Here is a 26,976-nt window from a genome sequence, read left to right as displayed (position 1 = left end):
GACTGATTATGCTATTAACTCAATTAAAAAGTTCTTGATGAGAGACCTTTAATCATGTTTAGCGGTTTGTTTTTTCATGATATAATCCTCTTTCGGATGGCTTACTCTCGATTATCGTAAGATCTATTGCAAGTACTCCAGCGACTCCCAACCAGGCATAATTAGGAGCTGTACACAATTTCGGTCCAAAAACAAAAGAGAGACCAATCAAAGCGGTGGAAATTGGGCTGAAGTAAAATGGTAACAAATGCATTCGCACCATTTTACAAGAAGTCGTGGCAGCCGGCAGCCTGCGACGATTAGTGCCGAGCCGCACTTGGCTGGAGCTTATCAATATTCCAACTGTGTGCTGTTGTCACACAGAACACGGAGCGCAATCAATGCGGTGGCAGTGGGTACATTCTACATTAAGCCTCAATTGGGGTTTCGTCCGCTGGCATCGCGGACTGTTGCTGCAGCAGCTGCCAGTGGCAATTGTTTGAAATGGTCAACGGAATGCAACTCGTTTCGCATGCGACGTACTCACCGCATTCTGCGAAAAGCTGAATGCTCCTCGTCGCCATCCGAATTACGTCCAAAAAAAGAAGTTTACGAAAAATTGGTGCGTGGACAGACTGAAAGTCCACGAAATCAATCACCTTTTTTTGTTGCACAGGACACGATTGTGTTGTATATTATATCATGTGCCTGTGCTAATCCCATGGATTCAGGCGACAGTGTCAATTGTCAGAATCAATTACGTGCCATGGAAGTGACAACAGACCTTTTATGTGTACGCTCCGAAGGGGACCTTGAGCTTCCAGAGCCAAGAGAAGTCAAAGTAGTGCACAACTTTCCACTATAAAATTATAAATATGAACTCTAAAATCTTTTAGCTTAGATTTTCGTCAAGCCACGGCTGTCGCTGCCCATTGCTGTCCGCGAATAATTCACCAAAATGGCAAGCTCTGCGGTTCTGCCAAAACCTACGTCCGTTCCTGCTTTCAAAATGCTGCAGGTCTGTGCATGTGTTTGTGTGTGTTCGCCTCCAACTAAGGGACCCACAAACCAACCGAGCGACGGAGCGACCGACCGAGCGACCGACCGAGCGACCGACCGCTGCTCCGACTCTCCATTTCTCAGAATATCGCCCGAGATCAATCTTACACTCGTTTGATTGCATATTTTTATATGGTAGTTGGGAGACATCACATCGTTCGGCTGCTTCCTTTTTCGGCGTTGTCGTCGCCAGCCACGGGACGGACCGTCGGCAAATGGAAGCAGCAGCGGTTCGCGGCAGCAGCGGGTCGCGGCATCGTCGTCGGCGTCGGCATCGGCGTCTGTTTTATTTTGCTACTTGCTTTTGTTTTACAAAAACCCTTTTTTATTTTATTTATATTTCGAAGTTTCGTGGATTTTGCTGCTGTCTACTTTGCTGCTACAATTTTTCGGGAAATTTACCTTTTTTGAGCCATTTCGTGTTCGATTTCTAAGATGTAATTTGGCATAAATACAAATTGAAGTAAAACTCAACCGGGAAAATATCTACATGCATGTGTGTTGCATAGATGTGTATGCATTTCTGTATATGTTTCATTCTCAATGTGGCACATTTGGCCTGAACGCGGCAGACGAGTGGGATGACAAGTGGCGGCGGGGTGCAGGCATGTTGCGTGGATGTGGACGTTGGACGTTGGACACGCTGGCGCCAATTCACTGCGCATGTCTTCCTACATTGCAACCAGGATTAAACTGGATAGCCTTGGTTTGGTTTGCTCTCAATGGGGATGGGAATGGGGCAGTGGCGGTGGCCACAGCTGGTAGCTGGCGCTGCTGATAGGCATCGTGTTGGTCATTCAGCCTTGCTGCTTGATGGCCACTAGGGGGAAAGTATGTGGCTTGCTGGCCACCTCTGCGTGTGTGGGATGGGCTCTTAATACGCTCTGTAAGAGTGACTTCGATGGTGATGCCAGAACCCAGATGTTGCTTTGACATTGCCAAAGATGCGCTGAAACGCTAGAAGTTAAAGCTGCAAAGTCAAATGCTAGATTCATAAACAATTTTCCATGGACCTGCTGTAAACTAGAGTAAAAATTGCATCAGTTTGTTCTATTACGCCGCAGTTCAGACAATCAGAATCTGGTTCAGAGCTGATCATTTCTCAGAATTTATAGATAAATATGCAGTCCGGTATGCCATTCAGCTAATAAAGATATACTCCAATCAATGGGCTACTTTTTTGCATTTGGTTGTGTTGATTTTAGTGCCAAAAAAGTTCATGAAACATTCAGTCCAATGTTGCGTGTCTGAAGTAAATCAAATCAAAGTTCGTTAAGAAATGATTGTTTGAAATTCTTTCACGCAGATGTGAAGACCGAGGGACCTGAAGATAAACAGCAGTGGAGCAGTGCACAAAATATAGCTTTGTGCAGTAAAGAAAGGAATTTCAACGACGCCCCCACCAACTGTTGCGTGCAGTTTTGCATTATCCTTTCCAAAAATAGTCTGCGTTAGCCTAACGGTTCTTCAATTAGTTTAAAAGTTGACTGCGCTGCAACTATTTTGAATTGAATGCTAAACGCGCGGCGCCAAAAGCGACATTTATGCACAGTCGCTGGCGACGAGGAGTGCTCCATCAGATCTGGCGACACTTTTGTGTTGATGTCTGCGCACATGCGCAGTGCTCACCTCGGCACCGGCTGTCTAGCTGTCAATTTAAATGCCCGTCTGCCACGTCAATTACGCACACACAAAGGCACAGACAAACGCTTGTACTTAAATTACCGCAAATTACGTGATAATTGGTCACAGAAGCTAGAAGCCAGAAGCCATTCAATGGTTAGAACTGAGCTCCCAGTATTATAAATATCAGAGTCAGGAAATACCACATGGACCGAGACTATTCCACATTAGATCTTGCTGCATTAAAGCCCAATGCACATGCATAAATAGCTGCAGCCAAGATCCAGTTTATTTCAAATATTTTACGCGACAAACATTTGGCATGCAATGAAGAGTCGCGTCGCGCCGACTAATAGCTTTTGTTTCTTTTTCTACCTTATTCTTTTTGTGTGTGTGTTCTAGCTTGGTCAACGATTGCAATGGTGGCACTGTCGTCTGCTTTTATTTTAAGATTGTCACTTGCGCCATGCAATCTTGGCGCCAATGAATCGTGTGCGCACACACACAGCCACGCACGGGGACTAAATTCCGCCAGCTGTGGAAATCGTTTTATTATATTTATCCCTTTTTGGATGGAAAGCTAGAAAGTAGTTCTACATTGAATAAACACATAATGTTGATGTTTATTGATTATAAGTAAAGGTTAATAAGTGATTAAATATGATATAACGGTACAAGAATTCGATTTCTGCGTCGTTCGTCGTCTGGTCTCGCACACAACCTTTTTCGGCGCTCTCTCGCCCATCGGTTGTCCGCTCTCGCGCTCAATTCGCTCTCCTTCGTTTCCTCTTTGCGTTTTCGCAGTGAAGCGAATTCGCCCTTGCTCGTTTTGGTGTTTTTCCTAGGGATCGCAATTGAATCGCATACTAAATATTTATTTTAAGCCAAATTTAATAAAGTCTCGTGAGCATGAGCACTTTTTCCATATATTTTTTGCTATTTTTAACATAGTAACTACGTACAGACTCACATTTTATACGCACATTAAATGATCAGATCACGCTTTTGGAGCCGCACAGCATGTGACCCCCCCCCCCCCCCCCCCCCCCCCCCCCCCCCCCCCCCCCCGCACGGCACACGCACACCTGCGACAGATGCGACAAATATTTGATGTCTGGCGTACAAGTTAAAGGCAGCAAGCGGCCACAGTTGGAGGGGGTTATTTTTAGACCAAATTCAAATTCAATATTTGCACAACAATTTCTCAGTTTGCTACCCACTAAAACAACATCTCGTCACGACATGCGATGCACCGACTTGCCATAGTTTATTTTATTTTAATTGTTTACACAAACGCTAATTTTTGTTGTTGCGTTCGCTGGCAGACTCCACCAAGCACCCTTACTTGTTCGCTGGCTGGCTGGCTGGCTGGCAGCAGATGTCCATTTGTTTAATGTCTTTGAAGTTGGAGCTGGCAGGCAGCGGCCATCGAAGCTACAGTCGGAGCCTCTGTTTGATTTCGAATGGCTGGGCCACAGGACTGTGTATCGACAAGCAGAAAGAAAGAGTTTTAATGTGAGAATAAATCTTATTAATATCAGCGAACAGCGGCCTGCAGTCGCTTGGCTGCCCTCCTGCCTTTAATTTGTTGTTGTTGTTTGTTTTTTTGTTGCTCTTGAGTTCCCGCCGTTGTGTTGTCGGAATATAAATTAGCTTTGTCGCATTTTAAGTTCATTCTTTTTTGATGATCTTTCGATGATTGCTTCAATTTTTATTTCGATGTCCCAAAAAATTACCTTCTAAAAAGGTAGAACACCAGCCACGTAATGAATTACTATGCCTTTAAGGACAGTCTGCTGTTCATAATCTAAGTCAACCCCATGTAAAATGCCGAATCATTGCAATTCCCCAGTGCCCAGCCATAAAACCCATGGCAAAGTTCAATGAACTTCCGATTTTGCATATGCTACAGAATTGTACTACGGCTAAAACTGCCTTTCATTTATGATTGGAAAACAGCGAATTAAATTTAATTAATTCTAGCTTCATTGATATGCACCTATAGGGCCTTCATTGACAAGTGTAGCCGCTTTTAACGTGAGTTTTGTTCTATAAATGCGCCAACTGGTAGCCGGAGCATTTGAAATAGACAACTGTAATTACATCAGTCAGTTATGACTGTCAGTTAATTGAATAAGAACTAAAATGGATAGTCAAGTATGTAAATTACTTCACATACATGTGTACATGTCCTCTTACTGCTGATTAGTCTCAGCGGAGGAGGAGCTTAGCGTACAGTTATTGCTCGATCGATAAGTAGCAGCAGCGACAGTCTGTCGGCTTGCTGCATGATGCCACGAAGCCCCTCTCATGACTACTCATAAAGCATTCGAATTGCTGAATCATTCTCCCGATGATTGGCACACAAAATAAATACATTTTTGTGCTAATATAATTCGTCGTCTCATTAGCATATTATATAAGTGAGAGGCCGAGAGCTTGACTTCATTTTAAACACCGTTCTATAATCTACTTTATATTCTCTGCTAAGTACGAGCACTTGGAGAAACACCTCGGGCTGGAGTACATTTCAATATGCTGATGTAAACAAGTGTAGGCACAGCCACCTGGCGGCACTAGACGCTGATCGGAGACCGATCTAATTAACCTGTTGCTGATGTAATTTGTGCTGCCCATTGCACTGGGTCAACTAGATGCAAGCCTCCGCCTGCCGTATGCGTCATGGGTACGCCTGCACCATGTTAAGCCAACATCGCTGTTGATATCGCTTAACTTTGTGCCTGCCCTGCTAGATTAGCTGACAAATTTACTTCGGAACCTGATATGGTGTGTGCCAAAACGCGTTTGCTTCGGGTTCGTGTGCACTGAACCGATCGCCTGCCATTCTTTACGCACCTGTTGGGTTTATTATACCACCAACTGGCTTGTTGCAAACCGATAAGATTATTCCAACCCATACACACAGACATAACCTCCATTTCGTGTGCTTTTTTTTTTGTGCCATCTTCTCAGTGCGCTCGCACCCAAGTGACTAATGGGTCAAGCCCACTCTGCACTCATTCTGCACCCCCTGCATACCCTAGTAGATATAAGAGTACATTTGCTTAGACGGTCAGATTTGTATATTTGCTGATCTTATGGCACTTATAATTACAAATAATGTACATTCATTCATGCATACATATAAATATGTACATATTATGTACACGCAACAATGAGATTACAAGTTAAAGACTATTTCAGGTGCTTTACTTGCATTTATGTACATATTTTACTTCACCTGAATAATATAGAATAGTTTTTGTGTATACGTTTAGTGACTTTTTTAGGAATTTGCCGCATTCATGTACAATCGGCTATGTTTATGTAAGTGTACATAAACTGATGTATACATAGTTTGGCATCGATATTATGTACGTTCCCATACTATTATTGTCGTATTATTTTGTTTAACAACTATTGTCTTCTTCAATATTTGTACTGCCCAAAAAGCGCGACTCTAAATTAGGATCACATCGCTGCTACTAGAATCTAAAAATATCAATTACATACACGAATATGTAAGCATAATATGTATGTACATAACTACTTAAGAACTAGCTATAAACAAAGCTTTTGAAACTCGTAAAGCTATGGAAACTAGAACTAAAAACCTACAGCGACTAACAGTAACGTGAGAGTTGTAATCAGTCCCAAAGAAAAGTCTATCAGAGTTTGGTGAATCGTCCTACTCGTCTTTCTTGCGCTTCACCTTGCCCTCTGTCTGAATTGTGGATGTGACAGCCTCGATGCAGTCGGCAATGGAGGGCTCCGACTGATCAGCGCTGTAATCCTCGCCCGCCATGCGGCTGAGTGTAAGTATATAGGAACAAGCCACCCGCAGCACCGACAGCTTGGATAGCTTTTGGGTGCTGGCATAGGCGGGAACCGCATGTCGCAGTGTCTCGTAGGCGGCCGAAATGGTGTGCACTCGGGTCCGCTCCCGGGCATTCGCCTCGATGCGGCGCTCCCTCGTCATGTTCTTGTAATTGCGCTGATGCGAGTGCGGACGCAATGAGGATATATCAGAGCCCGAGCCCACCTTGCTCATGTCCTCGTCGCTAAGGCTAACGTCAATCAATGACGCCGGAATGGTTTCCTTAGCCACCTTCTTGTGAAATGTACTTTTTGGCGTTTGGGCTGTTCTGTTCTTAAGTGTTTTTGTATTGTCTTCTTCAGTGAGCTGCGCTGGTTTCTTGGTCACCAGTGCCAGGGGCTCCTGTTGCTCTGGATGCGCAGCGAAGGCACTGCGATGCAGCGTGGTGACTCCTGGATGACGCACAAACATATGAGCCGGATTGGGCATGATCTCGTGCTCCTGCTCCATGCGCAACGTGGGGGCCACACTTCTGTTGGGTGGCGGTGAGGCTATGGCTGGCGGTGTCAACACCACTGCTGAATCCGCAGACGAGGTATAGCGTATGCGTTTCTTCAGCGGACCCGTTGCAGCGGATGGACAAGCGTGGGCCTGTCCCGACGAGGTTGTCATCGATCCCACCACTTTCGAGGGCTCCGTGCTCTTGCGTTTGTTGCGGATCAGTGCTATGGGCTTGGAGTCCGCAGCTCCGAAATCTTCAGTTCCTTTTGGCCCGATGTTGGGACTGCCACTGCGCGTCGTATGCTCGACGGCCAAATCATCGCCGCCTTCGCTCTCCGAGCTGGCGGAACAAAAACCCGCATCACGGTCATTCGAATTGGGCGAATCTAAAAATACATAATCAAAAGAGTTAAAAAGTTAATAAGTTGTCTTCTATTTGTGACGAAGTATCGGTTGAACCGGTTGCTAAAACTAAGGCTTAGCAAATTCAAAAAAAAAATCCCCCTTTTCGTGGAATTTATGCGGAATAGGGCATGCCGACGCCCCCAAGAGGTTGCTTGGAATAACAACCAAAACATGGATGGTTCAATTTTGGACTGTTAACTGTGGATGTACCTATGTATACACCCGTAGTCCTTTTCCCCCTCTACTTGCACATACATGCACGTACGTATGTAAAAATGTAAAAATGTATATGTACAGCCCCAAAAATGTAAATTCGAAATTTTGCATTGCTCTCGAAAATGAAACCTGTTTGCAGGCCCCGCCGGTATACCACTGACCTCCACAGGTATTTAAAAAGCGTTTAAGCACAGCTCACTTGTTAAAAGTAAATTATTTCGCGTCTGGCGAATGAAGTCAGTTCAAGTTCAGCAGCAGCGGCAGCCGCTGCATCAGAAGCCAACAACCCGGTTGGTAATTAAGAAAAAAAAACAAAACAAAAAAACATGAAACAAGTACTCAGGCAGGATTCATACTATTCATTTTTCTTATCGTTCAATATGTACATAAAATGTATGTAAAATGTACAACATGAAAATATGTACATCAAAATGTAATGTGTGTACTTTTCCGCTTAAAATGGGTTCATCAAAACATCGCGATTATCATCCCACTTTTGTTCCTTCTGATGGAGTTTTGGCAAATGTACATATGTACATATGTATGTATGCATGTACATATATTAGTTTACCGTTTATCTGGTACGAGACAGACACGTATGAGCACGACGGAAGGTATGTTTTTTTGCATGTTGACACAACTATTTATAAGCAAGTTACTTTTGCTATCTTTTCTAATTTTAGACAGACAAACAAACATACGAAATTTTATAGCAACTGACTGACATTGCAGCGACGAAATCAGGCTGTACAAATAACAGCAGTTTTCATATTCATAATTGTATTTCTTATTCAGACAAATGTTTGCTTTAAGCCGACGTCGTCAATGGCGTTGTATAAGCCAAAACACCTGTGCCCGCTATACATACATAGTTACATATGTATATGTATGTGTATATGTATGTACCACATATGAATAGCATCTCGGTTATAAGTAAGTTTTTGGGCATATCTAAGCTATATTTTCCCCTTTCCTTGGTACAAAAATGTTATTTGCTTTGCACTTTTTGAGAAAAAGTAAATTTGGATTTTTTTTTTGCGTGCATCTAAAGAGTTTTTCGACCACAAACCCAAGCCCGAAGTTGTAGTATTAAAATGGCCAACCGTTTGGCCGTAATTGGCCTTTCTTTCTAAGAATGAATGCCCTGATGTGAAAATCAGCTAAAACCTACTTATAAAAGGCAGACACTAACTGTCAGAGGCATCAGAAAATCCCATATTCACGCCAAATGTCAGCCAAAGGTTATCATCATAGGCGGCTTCTGGCTGACGGTCGGTCCACTGGGAAGCGTTCCATGTGTGGGAAGCCTGAGCTTATCAACATACAGACATGTTTACATACATACATATAGGTATCTATAAATTTATAGATGAGCTGTGTAAGTATGTACGACTAAACGGTGTTCGAGTATTGTAGTAAAATGAGGCGTCATTTTTATGAATGAAATACAACAACACAACAATAAACGGTGCATTATGATCGCTTAATTAACCAGAGACTATGGTTGCTCAGCTTTTTTGGTAGCATTATTGTACCCATGTGTGGCACATTTTGTGACAAGAGAAATGCACTTGATGCAGTGCATTGCTGGGTACACCTGAATATACACATGTTTATAAACATGTGTATGTAAATTTGTATACCAATTCCAAGAAGATGCTGAGGAGGTTTGGGTGCAATGATCTCAAAACAGTTTCTTCAAATAAATAAATCATAATTTAATGTGTGTTTTTTGCAAAACGGAAAAAATATAATTTCGCTTAATATTCTGTAGCCATAACTTTGAAGTTATTCGTACAGAAGCTCTCCCAGTCAGCAGCAGTGTTAAATCTCGATGCCAAATGTCCTCAAACCCTGTCTGTCACACACACACACAAATTGCCAATATGTCTGGCGACGTCGCCGTCCTCAATTCACTAGAGCGGGCAAAGTGCCTGTTTGACATATGCGTCACAAAACCCAGGCAGACATACGGCGGCGACAAATAGTTGGCGTTGTTTACGTATCTGTCTGTATCTCAATTGCCTGGCCTGCCGCCTGCCGCCCGCCACCCTCAAAGGACTGTTTCTCTTTTATGATTACGGCCGCTGGTGCGGTGGCTCCACTCCCACCCCTGGATGGCATAGCACATTCCCCCCTTCCATCTGTCATCAGCTTGTCGCCACAGCTTGTTTCGTTTTTCATTTGGAGTTTTTGCACAGCTGGTTTCCCTTTTTTAACTACTTTCCTCATCTGTTAACGTTTCTATTACAGAGATTTCATTTCAGTTCAGAATAACAAATTGGCAGTGACTCAGAATTGGACTTATAACCCGCCCTTGGATAGTTCTGTGACTTGTAACAATATATTTAAATAACATACTACCAGTTGGGGTACATAAGGTGTCCGCTTAAATTGTCTAATTAAAAATGTTGCCGGCAACAGGTGGCAACAGCCCCCCTTAACAACATTTCGTGCCTTCTTACCTTTCATAATGATGGCCGCTAGTTCCGCTGCACTTAATTGCATGAAGAGTTTCTCTGGCTGGGCAACAGCCATAGTCGCAATGGCTATAGAATCACAACCTTGCTTGAAGAGAGCGCGTAATCCACAAAGAACGGGCCTATTCGATGGTAATTGTTTGATTTTCAATAACTGATACGATATCAACGGAAACTAGTTGACATCCGTCTATCATTGACACTTTGTGTTTTATTAAATCATATAATGCTTGGTATTGTCAATAAAATACAGCCCTTGCTATAGGTTTATGTTGAACTTTTAACAGATTATTTGTTGTTTGATTTCCCAATTTTCACGATCACTTTTAAGCACCCACTGGGTTGGGGTTTGCGGAATTAATTCTTTTAAATATTCCTTTTTTTTTTGTCGTAAATTATCCTGCTTCGCTGAGCGCTGGTTTTAAAATGTTTCTTTTTTTTTTTTAAATATAAGTATGGATATTTCAACTGAATTCAGAAGAAAATTATTCAACGCTGTTTCCTTTTCCGCGGCCAAAACATGTTTGCCGCAACGAAGTCTGCTAATATGCCGATATACCATGAATCTTGAGTGCGAAACGAACTTAACCCACTAAACACCCCTGTCTTTAAACATGCGAGCAACATGAGTTTAACAGCGGAAAAAAATGTGTTTGTAAATTCATCTTGCAGATACATTCTTTGTCTTTGCTTTCAAATCTAAAATGAACACGAATAAACACGATAAACAGTTTAAAGTTTCATACTTTTTGTGTTTATGCGGTCGACAATCTTTGGCGCCATCCAAATATCTGTCTTTTCAAATGTTGCTGGGTACCTAAAATGTTGCTGTAAACCTAAAAATGTTGCTGGGGTCCTAAAGATGTTGCTCGGCTATATGTGCATGGAAAACATGCTGCTGGCAATGCATTGCATCCCACCCGATTTGTTAACATAAAACATAAAAACAGCTAAAAAACACTAGAGCTAAGTTTATTTGAAATTGTATTTATGTTCCAAGTATATGAAGATTGTATTTGTTTTTTGTAAGCAAGAGTTTTCAGCGAGAAGAGGTGAAATTAAGATGATGCTAAACACACACAATTTTACCAACTGTTGCAGCAGCGTCATGTGGCTACCATTACCAACCACCCACCCAACCAACCGCATTCCGTGAAGCTGAATATTACTCAGATCTATCCATTCGATGCTGTTACGCCTGGTATTATATTTCAATGGCTGACGCGGCTTCTGTCATTGTCAGGATATCCCCAAAAAACGTTTCACTTTTTATCAGTTTTACCAGCAAGGCGTTTGCGCAGTAGGAGGCAAATGCGTCATACAAGCATACATACATAAATATGTTTGTACATATGTTTCTATGCATTTGTTGATTCTGCTTTTGATGGAACGTGACGTCTTCGGCAATAACTGCAGATTATTAAATGTGTTTTCACGAGTGTGATGCAATTGCCTACCATTAGAAGCTAGCTATACACTTTTGTACAGCGTTAAATTCCTTAATACATACCTATGTAAAAGTAGACTAAATAACAAGGATCCCCAGCTGCCTGTGCCTTCGAGGAATTTATTCGAGAGGCGGCCTGAAGTTAGTGTCATGCGACATGGTCAAGGGTCCAAAAGCAGCCCGACTATTCATTAACATTTTTCCAGTGGCATTAAACGAGTTGCGTCAACATCCAGAAAAAAACAGCTACACCGGTCGGTCTTCACTGGCGACAATGTTCCAATAACTTTGGCCACACGTGATAAGTGCTGCTGCAGCCAGCAGCCTGCCTGCTGTACATGCAACAAGTCAAGCGTATTGCATGTGCGGTGCGTTGTGTTGGTGTCTGGCTAGGGATTTAATTTACGAGGTGGCTTGCAAAAAAAAATAAAAAGAAATTAAACACTGGGCAGCGCCTCATTTGCAGATTTAAGATCTGAAATGGCGTCATCGATAGCACGGGCCTTTCTGCCGTGCTGAGAGTGTCATGTTCGTGATTGAGTTAGCGTGCATTGGAGAATAAGTAAATATCTACACCATTATCCTTGGCCAAATGCACATATGTACATAAATACATACATTTGTACATACACATATGTAAACTCTATGCGTATTGTGTTTAAAAGGAAATAATTCTGGGAAAAAGTTTAAATTTCGCATGATCATGACTTCGCTTCATCTTACGCGGCAGAACGCGGAGAACAAAACCTGCCTCGAAAACGAGGGCCACAACCACTAATATAATATCGTTAGGGTTCCTTGTGTCTGCCCATCCCGTGTGCTCTCAGCAGATGTGTACATACGCTGGGCACGAGTTCGTTGCTGTCGCGCAGAATACTTTTTGAATGATGACTTTCGTTTTTTAGGGACTTGTTCTGCTTTATAAGAATTCGATTGGACAGACAGACAGACAGACAGACAGACAGACTTGCTGGCTAACCTGTTTTCTTGAGCTGGACATCAGGCTTCAGCTCCAGCTCCAGCTCTTGGCAACTTCAACAGCCACCGTTACCGTCGCTGAGGTCGCGATAAAGGTTTTTGGTCGTTTTCTTTTGTCAAGCTGTAGGTTCAAGGATAAGGAGACTACCAAAAGTTTTGTGCGAAATTTGATCTTCCCCTTGAAAATGAAGCTTCTTTTATTTTGCGAGTCCCAGCTAGAATTACTAAAGAATTATTTGGGTACATTTTTTTATGGAATTAGCTAAAGTTGCACTTATTGATTTGGCTTCTGTGCGAAACTCTCAACCAGTCCAGTCTGGCTTCCATACCCTTGCACAATCTCAACTAAAAAATGCTGGCGAAAATTAATGTGTACATTGATGCATGTAAATATGTATGCATTTATGTATCATCATAAAATGATACACTCATTCGCTTACCGCTACCTGTGCTACCTGTGCTACCTGTTCGGAGGTGGCGCTATCCTCGTTCGTGTGTCTAGGTCAAGTCTAAATCGCTAATTGTTTTTAGTCTGCAAATACTAATTTCCGGCCTCAACGTGACCCGCGCACGATTGATACATTTCGGGAATTACCCACCCAGCCAAGACATGTTGAGGGCAGGTAGCACTGACTTCTCGGAATTGTCATATTTAATGCATGATGTTAGTTTTACCTACATAAACGCTTGCACCCGCCAAATCACCCCCCTTGCATACCCTGTAGCAAGATTTTAGCTTCTCATCGAGAAATTACATGCTGCAAATGTGTAACCAGCCAGCCCCAAGCGATGTCCAGCTGTCTGCCATCACTTCAGGGACACCCACTGTTAATAACATTTCTTTTATGCATGTACATAACGTTCTCGTAATTTGCACATGTTCGTAAATGTGACGTAACGAGCCCATCTATCGTTCAAGTGACATTCAGCACGAAGGGTGCATTGCAGCCGAACGCCCGACTGCCCTGTCACGTGTGCGTGGCCATTCCGCTTCCCCCCTGCTGTACCACAAACTGTTTTTGTTCGTCATTTGGGGAAGGCTAAACTCTGTTACACCATTTTAAGCATCAACTTCCTTCAATCTGTTAAACATCTTTGTTTTTTTTTTGTGTGTGGTTCATTGTCAATTCATAAGGAAATGGTGTGAAAGGATTGCTTACAACAACAGACTTCAAACAATTTATTTACAGAAGCGCAGAGCTGAGCCACATGGGCACATCCAGGCACACATGGACACTGCCTGGGGACACAGCACTTGAGTCCGTACTACTGTGCCAACACATGTGTTCGCCGGGTCCCCGCCGCCTTGCGACCTTCAGCGGCGTCAGTCAGCCTGATTTGCGATTTTTCATGGAAACTGCACTGTCGGCGACTAATGGCACATATGGTGACCAGAATGGGCAGGATAGGAAAGGAAAGGAACGTATGTACGAGCATCCTTAAATGCAAAATGTGTGAAATTTGGCGACATAGTGTCTTCACATGACTTTTGTTCATACTGTAAAAGTCGTTGCGTGGGAATTTATTTGGGAAATTCTCTTCTTTTTTTTTTTTGTAGCTGCTGGGAAATGTTGGGTTTGCGCACATCTGGAACTGGTCTAAGCTGCTGGCTAACTCCCACCTAACGTAACAGCAGGTGACTGAGAAACAGTCTGGGAAATAACTTTAAACTCAAGGCAACGAAGGAACGCTTCCCAATTAAATATCTAAATATATGTATGTGTACGACGGTTGTTAGGATCCAGGCAAAGTTCCTTCAAAGCGTGACAGCCGCAAGCCATTGGCAATCAAATGCATGCGTGCGTGCAATCCATACCCATAAAACACAATTAGATACTAAAATGTACGCTATTAATGTCAAAAAGTTCCAAATCAGAGCTGCTGGCGAGACAGACACAACAACCCCCCCACAACTGCAATTTGTGAACTCTTTTTTTGTTGCACGCAATAAGAAGAAGCCAAAGAGAACATTTAATGAGTCCAGCAGAAGAAACAAAAAAAAAAAAAAACGAAATCGCAACTCAATTTCCCACGCTTCTTGGTACGAGAAACACCCGCAAGCGCAACAGCAAAAATGTAAGCAACGCGTTTGCATCTTCATGACCGACACTGTGCGCCCCCCAGTCACATACTCGCACACACACACACACACACACACACACACACACATAATTCTTATAAGGGAAATTATACAGAAGCAATACGGCAGCAGGGAATTGTTAATATGAAAATCGAGATCGCTCTGGGCAGAAGTGCCATCAGGTTGGAGACCCCAGGAGGAGGAGGATAAGTTACTTAACAGAATGCCTTGGCATGTGGTGGTGCATGGGTACTGCATTTGCCACGAATCTTTCTATTAATACAACGGGTGTGTGGGCCACACTTGGTTTGTCACTCATGCCGAGTTCTGCCTAGAACCGAACACACATCCATAAGACAGGTTAAAGTTAGTCACCAAAGAAAGTTTTGGCCAGGCAAGCGGCAGAATCGCATTAGGGTTTTGGTGATGGCCTGTACCTGTCTTCGTGTTGACCTTTAGCTGCACTTCCTGCTATTTAACCATTCGTATACATTGGGCACTTTTCAAATATCCTTGGTCATAAAATTGCATTGTTCTCTTGGCCTTTTGTTGTATAGGATTTTTGTACATTTTTGCAGTCAACACACAAAGAGCCAGACAGAAGACGATTTTGTTAATTTTTGACTGGCGCCAGACGCACAGCTGGTGGTTGCCTTGGCCTCGGACTATGTGCGCTGAGTCTGCTGTGTCATAAATGCAATGCAAATAAGTAAAATAACCACCGATACCGGTCCAGCAGTGGTGGCATCCACCATGTCGACCAGATGCCTTGCAGTTGTCGCGCGCTGACGTTGACACATGCCACACAACAGCGTATGGCGATGGACACAGACACAGACACAGACACGGACACGGACTATTGGCCACTCCACTCCACTCCACTCCACTCATTTGCCAATGTTGGCGCATTCGCCACTTCCACTTGTCGGCGTCGCATCAACATCAACTGGTTTGAATTCTTCATTTGCGTGCTGAACACATCTGTTGCCAAGTTTATGGGGAAAAAGATCGCAAATTTTCGCCAAATCATGAGTTTGAAAACTTATGTTTAATGTTAAAAATGTGTTCTGTACGCAATCCGTTTGAGCTCTTTGTAGATCCCACCTAATCAGGCAGAACTTTTGATTTTTGGTTCGAGTTAAGAACTCAAGTCGCTTTTCCGTATACCCATAGATACATGCAGATTGCACATATATATGTACATATGTAAATATGTATATCCATCGCTTTTATATTGAGTGTTCGGAACACAGCCGGCCTGAGTTCTTTTGAGGACGCCCTGTCATGAAAAGGTGCAGACCAACTGCCTCTGCCGACTGATGATATGCTGGCGGGCATCGACTGTTGATCGTTGATCGTTGTCGTTGTCGTTGTCGTGCCTAAATTAATAACTGCTACCTTTCAGGTGCTTTTGGAAAGTTCATTCAGCAGCAGGTAAAATGACCCTGACGTTTGAGGAAGGAGCCGAACTGGCAGCCACACATTTCCTCGAAAATAAAACGCAAACTTTATTGAAAGCCTTGCAGCTGATACATTACAATACTCTAATAGGACATATGTACACTTGTACATAGGTGTATGTATGTACATATTGGATTAGTTATGGTCGAAAGGGCTTAGCAGGCAACCTGCTAATCCCGGCGCTGACCCACCCAATTTTACCCCGAGCCTCTGGTATGTTTTCTATTGTTTGGAAATTATGTTCATATATATATAACCTGAGCTATTTTCGTTGGGTTTGGCTTGTCATTTAAGTTCTGCATCAAACAAAATCAAAATCTGATCCAAACAATATCTATAATCTATGTAGTCAAGGTGCCATCTTCTTTTTCTCGGTTTACCTGGTCCATTCTTCCATGTTCTGACTTCGACCCGTCTGGCACGCGGCATAGCAATCAAATATGAACACCTCGAAAGGTGCCAGACAGTTATTAATATGGTTTTTTGATAATAATATAGCACAAATTTGAAGATACAAATAGTTTACCAACATTTAATTAGCACATTGCCTTAACGTTTACTTGGCAAGACAAAAATACATTTGAAGTAAACACTTTAAAGTGCCAAAAATAGCTGAAAAATAGCAGACTAATTATAACACTCGAAATATGTATTTGTCCAGTGCATAATTTTATACAGCTGCATTTAAGCATCAGCATTGCAGCTATTCAATTATTTCATGCAAATAAAAATCGAAAGTTCAAAGTCCCAAAGAATAATATCCAAAATTGTAACGGGTATTGCAAAGTCGAGCATCTAAGGTTATAAAATTTAGACTGGCTGATACTACGCTGCACATGAAGAAAATTGGCGCCAGCCGGGAAAAATATGTAGACAATTAGAAGAGCATTTTGGCTGTGCGATTCATTCAGTTGTATTTCACATACATTAGTACATATACACATACATACATACATACATATGCATGTGTTGATCACGGCGCGAGTCTGCATGCAGCATCTTGTCAGAATGTCACTAATTGGACTTTGTACCGCGCGGCCGACTTTTTGGCAACGTTTTGATGCTGGCGCATAGTGGCATCTGTCGTTCAAGTGTCTTTGCTTTCTGGCACAAAAGTTCACAAACGAATAGCGGAGGCGTCCCCGGGCTTCGTTGTCAGCCCAACAATGTGATAGAGTGGCGAACTTTTCTTTCCTTTATTTACTATTAGAAATAAAGGATACCATGATCCGAAGCATGTTTTGACAATACAAAAAATGTGCCCATTGTTAATGTATGCTTTATGTATATTTTGTGCACCTACATATGTATATTTATTCTGCGCTTTGAAGACAGAAACTCATATTTATGTCTTCGCTCTAAATGCCCCCAGACGTTAACGGCCAATAAGGCGCAACCCTGGGTTAAAATGCACATAAACAAAATTGGCGGAATCGCAGATGGCCATTGTGTGTATGTATATTTATTGTTGAATGAAAATTATCGCTCACAGTTTGTCATAATTTGTCGTCAGCGGGAAATGCTCTTAGTGTTGGCCAAATTGGCCAAGCGGTCGCGACCAAGGTGTGCCAACACTTAACACAATTTGTGGTTCAAAGATACTTAATTTTTGGCACCTTTATTTTATAAATTAAATCATTCTTTTATATTAAATGCCTACCAATTATTTGATTACAAATTATTTTGTTTTTTGTATATTTTCTTTGAGTGTAGCAATGGATTAAAGCTAAAGTAATACATATTTTTGCATTTAAAATGTTTAAAAATTCATTAAGATTGTCGCCAACCCCAATTTAAGTCTCGTAAATATATTTTATGTGGCAGATTGCTTAATTTTCGCGGCGCCTTACTGGTCTATAACTCTGGGATCGCAGGAAAAGCAGCAAGGGAGGCAGATGAAATCATCCACAAAATGATTCCAAGGGTCTTCTCTCGTTCACAGCTAAAAGTGAAGAGTTTGGATCCAGGCGGAATCCAACTCACACCGTAATTTGTGCGACGCCCACATCAAAAGCACAACTGTCTCCCAGTGACAAACATGCGGCTGCTGGTATACCGGCTGGCATGTTGCAGCTCGTAAAAACATAGCGCATTCTCAGGCGCGTTGGAATGTGCGTGGCGTGTTCTAAATCTATAAAAAAGAATCTCGCCAAAGCCAATGCAGCTGTTGCCAGTGGGTGAAAGTGAAAACTTGCGGCACATGTCGCTTGGCCGGAAGCGCATGAAAATTTAAATAAAATGCCATGTGGCGCCGTATGTGTATGTTATTTGCGTTTCTTCAGAAGAATATGCATCCAATCACAGTCACCGCACTAAGAGAGTCGACATAAAACCAGAAACAAAATATTCTACCACTGGCACAATCCTGGCTTCATGTATTGTTAGGAAATATCTCTCCGTAAGCCGATCTTCATCCTCACGGTGTTGGCATTGTTGGCAGGCTTTTCCTACTATTACGAGGATTATTACGCACCAGGAGGCTGAACAAATTATAATCGTAATCAAAACTCAAGTTTACTGCTTTGGTTGGCACACGAACTGAGCAGTAATACGTCAAGCGAGGCGACCACAGGTTTTGGACTTTCAATTAGCAACTATATAAAAGTCTCAGTATGCTCGAACATATAGGGAATATATTAAAAAAAGCTAATAAAATTGCTAACAATTTTCATGTGAATAGCAGCTTGATTCGTTCGCGCGCCGATTTTAGATTATTTGACAGTAAAATCGAAAGAGCTGTCGAGACTTCATATCGATAAGGTCCTTGGCGAAATAAGTGTCTCAACTTTTAAACCCTTGCATAAAACTTGCCACAAAATACTCATGAAAGCACAGCAGCATTTCGGAACAGGATGGCTAAACTTTCAACTGCAGTTACTGATGTGCCTCACAGCCAGGACCTTTTAAATGTCGTCTGTAGTCTTGGCAACACTTTCTATTTCGGACAAAAGAACAGAAACATACATAGAAGCAACTAGTGTAATCATTGGTGCTAAAATCTAGACAGTCAGACTAGATTGGTCTTGAAATAAGTCTGCAGTGCACAATGAGACTTATTCCATTCCCCTATTTTTTGTTTGTTGACCTACTTAGTTTTAACCTTATTTGGCAATCAATTCAATAAAAATAAGACATACAAATTAGACAATCTTATAGAGAATTGATTGATAATTCGAGTAAAATTACAGTTTGAAAGCTGAGAGTCCTAACTAGCATGTAATATTAAACAGAAGATCAAAGTCGAGGAAAATTATGTTGGACTTACGGTATATTTACAGTATATTTTGGAAATTAAAGATATATTCCGGTATAATTCCCAGGGTCTGTCGGTCCCACTAATTCCGCGGTCACACTGGTTTATTCTGAATTTATGAAAAAAAAAAATTAATTGCATTTAATTAAATACTTAGCCGGTGTTTAACAATAAACAATTAACCAACCAAAATGTCGACCGCACAGCGGTCTTTTGTACAAAAAGTATCAAAGTGAGTGAACGATCCGCAGGCTCAGGCAACAAAACAAACAAAGAAACGCCCAATAATAGCAATTACACCCATTCCAGACAGCCTGCTGCAGATGTTCGTAAAAATGTATGCAATTACCACCTGCAATCCAAGTCAGCAGACACAGCGCTGTGCTCATCGGCAGTAAGTTGTATTTCATATATTACCGGCATACTGCGCTGCTTGTTTATTTACTTTCTGATGTTATGTTTTTCGCACTAGCTATCTCCCACAGATCCGCTTGACTATGAGGAATTCCTCGCACAACATATGAACATTATCAACCGGGATCCACTGAAGCACATCTTGGATTTTCCGCAAGGCGATGTAACTGTTAAAACCATTCCTCGCAAGATTCGAACGGTTGATCACATTACGCCAAACGAGAACTTGTACGTAGTGCGTGTAATTATAACTGTAAATACTTACACATATTTTTATTACAGAATTGATTTGCCGCAGCATGTGCAGGAGTGTGTGAACTGCTATACCCGACCCTGGAAGGTGGTGGAGTATGCCCAAAGGCACTACTCAAGCTCGTGTTACATTCGTCGCATTGATCGGGGCACAATTAGTCCCTCGGCATACCAGCAAGAGTTCGAGATAGACAAAGACTTTGCATCTTTTGATGAGACATTCGCATACAAAAGCGAAAGCTGCACACCCAGCTCCAGGCAATCGATAGCCAGCCTGGCTTCAGTTAGTTCATGCACAGACACCCTGACGCCTCGTGGCTCGTGGGCAAGTTTCGATTTGCGACGTTCTGTTAATGATCCTCTAATACCAAACTTGCTTAACAATGTACCGCCCGAGCAAATCGATCAAACCAATGATGTACGTCGCCAGCAAGACCGACAAGTTGCTCTCTTCTCACTGTACCCGGAATCCGATGCTGAGGAGAGCATTGAACGCAGACTGTTTGCTGAGATCCCAATGGAACATATGGGACACCGCATACAGGTCAAATGTCTGCAGCTTCGACTCGAGCTGGAGGTGGAACCAATATTTGCTTCTATGGCTATATATGATGCCAAGGAACGGCAAAAACTATCAGAGAACTTTTACTTTGATATGAACTCGGACAGTCTCAAGCGAATGCTGACCAGCCATGTGCAATGCGCGGACATAAGTACCCAAAGCCACTCGGCAATATTTGAAATTTCTTATCCGAGTAACGATTTGTTTTTGGTCATTCGTCTGGAGAAGGTGCTGCAGGGGGACATTAACAATTCCGTCGAGCCTTACTTGAAGGAAGACAAGGATAAGTACCGTGAAAAGGTCAAATCAAATGCTGCTGACTATTGTGAGCGACTGGGCAAATACCGAATGCCATTTGCTTGGACTGGCATCTACTTAACAAGCGTCTTCAATGGTGATAATTTTGAGCACAAGGATGTTAGCGGTGGAGATCGTGATTCGGCTGGAAGCGGCACCTCTGGGGGCGGCTTAGGCACGGCACCTAGTTCCAACAGCTTAGATCGAAAGTCATCCACGAGTAGCTTTGATCAGTTAAGACGCAAAGCGAATGACATGAGCGGAACTTTGACCCGGCGTGGTTCTCTCGAGCGAAAGGAGAAGCGACGTTCATGGTCGCCAGATGATTTTGCCAATGTTGTTGAAAACTTTCGGCCCATTACGATAACTGTTCCGAGCTTCTTTAAGCAGGAGGCAGATAAAATGAAGGACGAAGACTTATATAAAATATTACCGGAGCTTAAGCGACCGAGTTCAGTTATGAAAAAATACAAATGTATTCCAGGCTCGATTAAGCTGGAAATATCTCCATGCATTGAGGAACCGAAAAACTCCTTAACGCCTGAATTGGCTAAAATTAATCCACAAGTTGGAGAAAATCTTCGACCAATCAAAGAAATTCTCGAGTTTCCGCAATCGGCCATATACAATCCGCACTATAGCTATCGTAACTTACTTTTCGTGTCGCCTAAGGAGCTAAATTTCTCATCGCGCGCTGGCTCAGCACGTAATATTGCCGTGCGTGTTCAACTAATGGCCGGTGAGACCTCTAAGGATGCAGTTAATGCAATTTTTGGCAAATCATCTTGCCCAAAATTTTCATCTGAAGCATTTACGGCAGTCAATTATCACAATAAATGTCCATCATTCTATGATGAGATTAAGATTGCTTTGCCAGCATCAATAAAGCAGAATCACCATCTACTATTTACCATTTACCACGTTTCGTGCCAAAAGAAGCCACAGGATCTACAGCCTTCTGTGGAAACGCCCATTGGATACACTTGGCTGCCCCTGTTAGAGGATGGAAAACTGAAAGTTGGTGAATTTAATCTACCTGTTATGGTAGAGACGCCACCAGAAAACTATTCTTTTATACCACCAAATGTGCACCTGCCAGGAATTAAGTGGCTTGACAATCATCGAGCTGTGTTTGCCATTAACGTGGAGGCAGTTACTGCCATACATACTTTGGATTCCTACCTGGATCGCTTCTTCTTGTTGTGTGAATATTTGGACACTCGCAATATACCTTCCCATATCGGCGAGGGGAATATGGAGGCTGAGTTGAAGAAGTGTTTGTTGGATATCGAGCATGCAAACCGGGAGCCATTAGTAAGGCATTTACCCTTGGTTTTGGACAAGCTAATTGAATTGTTAGTTACGACCCACAAACTTGGTGGACAAATTATGTCTTTGGGCTCTACAGTCTTCGAAGTTCTTTGCCTGGTGTCGTCACTTTTGTCAATATTAAGCGATGATTTAATTGTTGATCAATATGGACGTCAAAGTTTGTTCTCAACTTATGTGCAATTTCAATGCAAAATACCGCATCCATTTCTGAGTAAGAAGCGGCTCACCTGCAGCCGCAGCAATACCGAAGACTTGCAATTAAGCGATTCATACAGTTTATATGACAATGTTTCAGCCAGTGGTCGCAGTTTGGATCGCAAAGGTTAGTATGAATAGTGAAATAATTTCCCTTCTATTCCATTAACTTCTTTTTTTCACAGATCTTGCCATTGAAATGCTCAACTCCATTGTTGGTCGCGATGTTCAAGTGCGTTTGCTGCACGAAGAACTTGCCCTTCACTGGGTTGTTGCCAGCGGCAAAGCAGCAGAACTAGCCATGGCAAATTCTTGGTTTTTGTTCGAGCTTATTGTCAAGTCAATGATTGAGCATTTGCATAATTCAAATACTTTAAATGCGCCACGTAAAAATCGATTTCCACATCAATACAATGACGATCTGTCAACGCTGGTGCATTTAGTTACCACAAAAGTAGTTGGATATCATAGTAATGAACCGAAATTGGCACAATCTCTGAATGCCAGCCTCAGCTTTTTCATATTTGATGTATTAAGCATCATGGATCGCGGCTTTGTTTTTGGACTGATTAAAACTTATACAAAAGTGCTCATTTCCAAGAACGCGTCTATTCCAGACCTAATGAATTATAAAATAGACTTTCTGCGTATTGTATGCAGCCATGAGCATTTTGTGGCACTGAATTTGCCATTTGGCACTGCGTATACGATCATTTCAGCACCGTGCAGCCCAACGCCAAGCACGACTTCGAGCAACAGTCAAACATCATGTGTAAGTGGAGAGTCAAATGAGTAAATTTCCATTCTGAGACATTCTTTATCTTTTAGGGTTCGCTTGAACGCGCACTACAAGCTGATCTCAGTCAGGAGTTTCTGCAACAGCACTTTCTGGTCGGACTTGTTTTAAGTGATTTGGCCACAGTAATGGAGGTACCCAATCCCCAATTACATGGAAAGGCCATACGTTGCATTCGCAACCTAATGACTTCACATGATTTGGATACCAGATATTGCGAAACGGAAGCACGCGCACGAGTTGCCTCTTTGTACATTCCACTGTTATCCATTGTGATGGACAGCATTCCACAATTCCATCAGCATGGCATTGATCATGACCGATTGCAGCAGATTGGCCAGCTTGAGGATTATCAAGGACCACAACAAACTATAGCAGCAGCGACTATAAGTCCAGAAGTGGCATACGCAATATCGGGAAGTCGCCCCTACTACATGAGTGAACAAGTGAAAAACAAGTCGCCGTTAAGCTCTGAGAACACGCGCCACTTGTTGGTTTGCTTTCTATGGGTACTTAAGAATTTAGAGCGCAACATTTTGTACCGCTGGCTGCTGGGTTTAACCCCTCATAGGGTACATCAAATGCTTCAAGTGGTAAACGTTTGCCTTAAGACTTTTGAGTATACGGGCCAAAAGCACATGCCGACCTTAAAGCGAACCAATACACAAAGTTTTAGAAAGACTGCATCCACGGACGTCAAGGAAAAACTGGAGGAATGCATAAGAGGCACGAATTCGGCACGCTACGATCTAATCAATCGTCGAAAAGATCGCAATTCGACCGAGAAATTCCGCTGGCGTAAGGATCAGATGCCCTACCGTTCACCCTACACCGATGGTGTGGGCAAAAATGAACACGATCTGGAGCTGAGCCACTTTATCGAAGGATCATTGGCGACTGAAATTGCGCTCGTTCTACTCGACACTCTAGAAATAATAGTGCACGTAGCTGCAAATCTCCACAATAACTTACTGGGAAGTCTCCTTAAAGTGCTACTCCACGCACTCTCCCGAAATCAGTCAACGCTGGCGCTACAAAATTTGTTTGCCTCTCAGCGTGCGTTAATTTTTAAATTCCCCAATTTATTATTTGATGAGGAAACCGACATTTGTGCTGACTTGTGTTTGATATTGCTGAAGCATTGCGGATCGCTCTTGCCAGGCATACGCTCACAGGCGGCAGCATCATTATACTTACTAATGAGACAAAACTTCGAAATTGGAAATGTAAGTTTAAATTTTATTATTTTAAACACTTTTTTTACAATTAATGTTTTTTATTTTTTTAATTTTAGAACTTTGCTCGCGTCAAGATGCAAGTGACAATGTCGCTGAGCTCATTGGTTGGCACCAGCACAGTATTCAGCGAGCAATCACTTCGTCGTGCACTGAAAACGGTCTTGGTTTATGCCGAATCTGACACGGACCTACAGGATACATCGTTTCCAGAGCAGGTGCAAGATTTGCTCTTCAATCTACACATGATACTGTCGGATACAGTGAAAATGAAGGAATATCAGGAAGATCCAGAAATGCTGCTGGATCTTATGAATCGAATTGCCAAAGGATACCAAAACAATCCAGACCTACGTTTAACCTGGCTAGAAAACATGGCCAAAAAGCATCGTGAACGTGCTAATCATACGGAGGCAGCCATGTGCTATGTCCACGCCGCTGCCTTGGTCTCCGAATATCTCAGCATGTTGGAGTCCCAAACTCATTTACCTGTCGGCGCAGTCAGCTTTCAGCGCATTTCCCCAAACACGCTTATGGAGTCGGCCGTGTCGGATGACGTGCTTAGCCCTGGCGAGGATGGGATTTGCCTTGGAAATCATTTTACTGAAACTGGACTAAAGGCGCTACTCGAAGAGGCATCCAGCTCATTCCAAGTCGCTGGCATGTACGAAGCAATGAACGAAGTGTATAAGATTTTGATACCCATCTGCGAAGCCAACAGAGACTTTCTTAAGCTGGGTAAAGTTCATGGAAAATTACAGGAAGCATTTAATCGAATCGCTCAGCTACAGGTAAGCTAAAAGTTCATAAATCAATGCAAGAAACACATTTTATTTTCTGTATTCTAAATAGGGAAAGCGAGTTTTTGGTACATATTTTCGTGTTGGTTTCTATGGTACGAAATTTGGAGATTTAGATCAACAAGAATTTATTTACAAGGAGCCAACACTGACCAAGTTGCCAGAGATATTCAGCCGACTTCAGGTATGTATATTGCAATAATTTTAATGTACTTACTAATAAATATATTATTTTATGATGTCTTAGAACTTTTATACGGAACGTTTTGGCCCCGACTCTGTACATATCATAAAAGACTCGAATTCAGTTGACATCAACTCATTAGATTCGGAAAAGGCATATATTCAGATCACATATGTAGAACCTTATTTTGAAACATATGAAATGCGCCATCGTGAAACCTACTTTGAAAGGAACTTTAATATAAGTACGTTGCTCCTTTCTTGTAATATAATTTTTATATATCATACTAACTTCTTTTGGTACAATTTAGAACGTTTTATATATGCGACACCATTTACCAAAACGGGTAAGGCTCATGGAGAGCTTCATGAGCAATGCAAGCGAAAGACAATTTTGACAACGGCCAACCACTTTCCATATGTGAAGACTCGAATTATGGTAATTAGTCGACAGCAAATAGTCTTGGAACCAATTGAAGTGGCAATTGAGGTAAGATAACGTCTAAATGCGATCTGAGCGCACTTTTCAATCACAAATTGTTTTAGGATATTCAAAAAAAGACAGTGGAATTGGCGGCTGCTACAAATCAGGAGCCAGCTGATCCTAAAATATTGCAAATGGTCTTGCAAGGATGCATTGGAACGACCGTTAACCAGGGACCCATGGAAATGGCCAGCGTTTTTCTATCAAATTTATCAAATGGCACAACCATACCGACCAAACATCAAAACAAATTACGATTATGTTTTCGCGAGTTCTCAAAGCGTTGTGCTGACGCTTTGAAAAAGAATCGTAACCTAATACTTTCAGACCAAAAGGATTACCAACGTGAATTAGAACGTAACAATGAACGTTTTATAGAGCGCTTGACACCTCTAATAACTCTTACAGCAAGCCAAAATCTCGGCGTTATTAAGTATGTTTTTCTTTTACTACCCTTTTAAATGAACTGTTTAATATTTTAATTTACTCATTTCTAGGGCCAACGCATACCACAACAAAAGCACTCCATTGAAATGGTAATTGTTGCTATTTAATGGCGCCAAATATCCTCTCCTATAATCTCCCATAATTCTGCATTTTCATGTCTAGCGTTTCGGATTATTTTAAGTAAGTTTGTAGTTATAATTTATTTCATATACCATATGCTATTTACCACCAAAAATGTATTTATTTATTATATAACTTATCACCAGTGCATTTACATCAAATAATCTTAAACCTACCCAAAACTAAGCTGACCAATTTTAAGGTATTGTATGCCCTGATCCTCATTGATGTAATACACACTTTAAATGGAATCGCTAAGTACAATTTTATACGTCATTTAATAATAACCCACACCCACACATTTACAAACGTACAATACACACATATTCCAAAGTAATGTTTAACAGGACAATTAAGTAAATCATAATAAAACCCTATTTGAGGGTATCCCTGCATACATTTAAAATGTTCATATGTTCGTTTTGATGGGTGAAAATTGCTCCGATCCGAAAAAGTGGCCGCTAGAAAAATTAGGGATGATTTTCGTATGAAACCGATAAGACATTTTTTCAAGCACAAACTGTTTGCTAGCGGCTGAACGGCGGGCTGTGTTCAGATCG

The 26,976-nt window shown here is 42.0% G+C and overlaps 2 protein-coding genes across 5 annotated transcripts; one reads left to right on the top strand and one right to left on the bottom strand.

The window, feature by feature from the left end:
- Positions 1–5,726: 5,726 nt before the first annotated feature.
- Positions 5,727–10,588, bottom strand: LOC117582348. Its single transcript, XM_034269999.1, has 2 exons — positions 10,066–10,588; positions 5,727–7,365 (listed from the first exon to the last, which is right to left on the bottom strand). Exons 1-2 carry the CDS (start codon positions 10,136–10,138, stop codon positions 6,350–6,352), a joined length of 1,089 nt encoding a protein of 362 aa, XP_034125890.1. The 5' UTR covers positions 10,139–10,588; the 3' UTR covers positions 5,727–6,349.
- An 8,859-nt stretch (positions 10,589–19,447) lies between these two features.
- Positions 19,448–26,729, top strand: LOC117581813 (dedicator of cytokinesis protein 6). Of its 4 annotated transcripts, XM_034269255.1 has the most exons (14): positions 19,448–19,531; positions 19,609–19,693; positions 19,772–19,941; positions 19,996–22,478; positions 22,537–23,123; positions 23,180–24,373; positions 24,442–25,173; positions 25,235–25,366; positions 25,430–25,610; positions 25,677–25,855; positions 25,912–26,282; positions 26,347–26,385; positions 26,459–26,476; positions 26,563–26,729. In XM_034269255.1, the coding sequence occupies exons 1-14, from the start codon at positions 19,491–19,493 to the stop codon at positions 26,600–26,602; spliced, it is 6,252 nt and encodes a 2,083-aa protein (XP_034125146.1). In that variant the 5' UTR covers positions 19,448–19,490; the 3' UTR covers positions 26,603–26,729. The 4 variants fall into 4 exon arrangements, 3 of the variants coding, with proteins under 3 accessions (XP_034125146.1, XP_034125147.1, XP_034125148.1); XR_004573679.1 differs by having other exon boundaries at positions 26,347–26,476; XM_034269256.1 differs by having other exon boundaries at positions 26,459–26,729.
- Positions 26,730–26,976: the final 247 nt, after the last annotated feature.

Source organism: Drosophila guanche, unplaced genomic scaffold (genome assembly GCF_900245975.1).
Source record: "Drosophila guanche unplaced genomic scaffold, DGUA_6, whole genome shotgun sequence".
Classification (NCBI taxonomy): domain Eukaryota; kingdom Metazoa; phylum Arthropoda; class Insecta; order Diptera; family Drosophilidae; genus Drosophila; species Drosophila guanche.
This window is presented reverse-complemented; position numbering and strand designations above follow the sequence as displayed.

Coding starts and splice junctions, on each gene's coding strand:
- LOC117582348 (XM_034269999.1), bottom strand. CDS start 10,138: ATGGCTGTTGCCCAGCCAGAGAAACTCTTCATGCAATTAAGTGCAGCG. Junction 7,366..10,065: donor AGCGGCCATCATTATGAAAG/GTAAGAAGGCAC, acceptor ATGTATTTTTAG/ATTCGCCCAATTCGAATGAC.
- LOC117581813 (XM_034269255.1), top strand. CDS start 19,491: ATGTCGACCGCACAGCGGTCTTTTGTACAAAAAGTATCAAA. Junction 19,532..19,608: donor TTTGTACAAAAAGTATCAAA/GTGAGTGAACGA, acceptor CACCCATTCCAG/ACAGCCTGCTGCAGATGTTC. Junction 25,367..25,429: donor AGATATTCAGCCGACTTCAG/GTATGTATATTG, acceptor ATGATGTCTTAG/AACTTTTATACGGAACGTTT.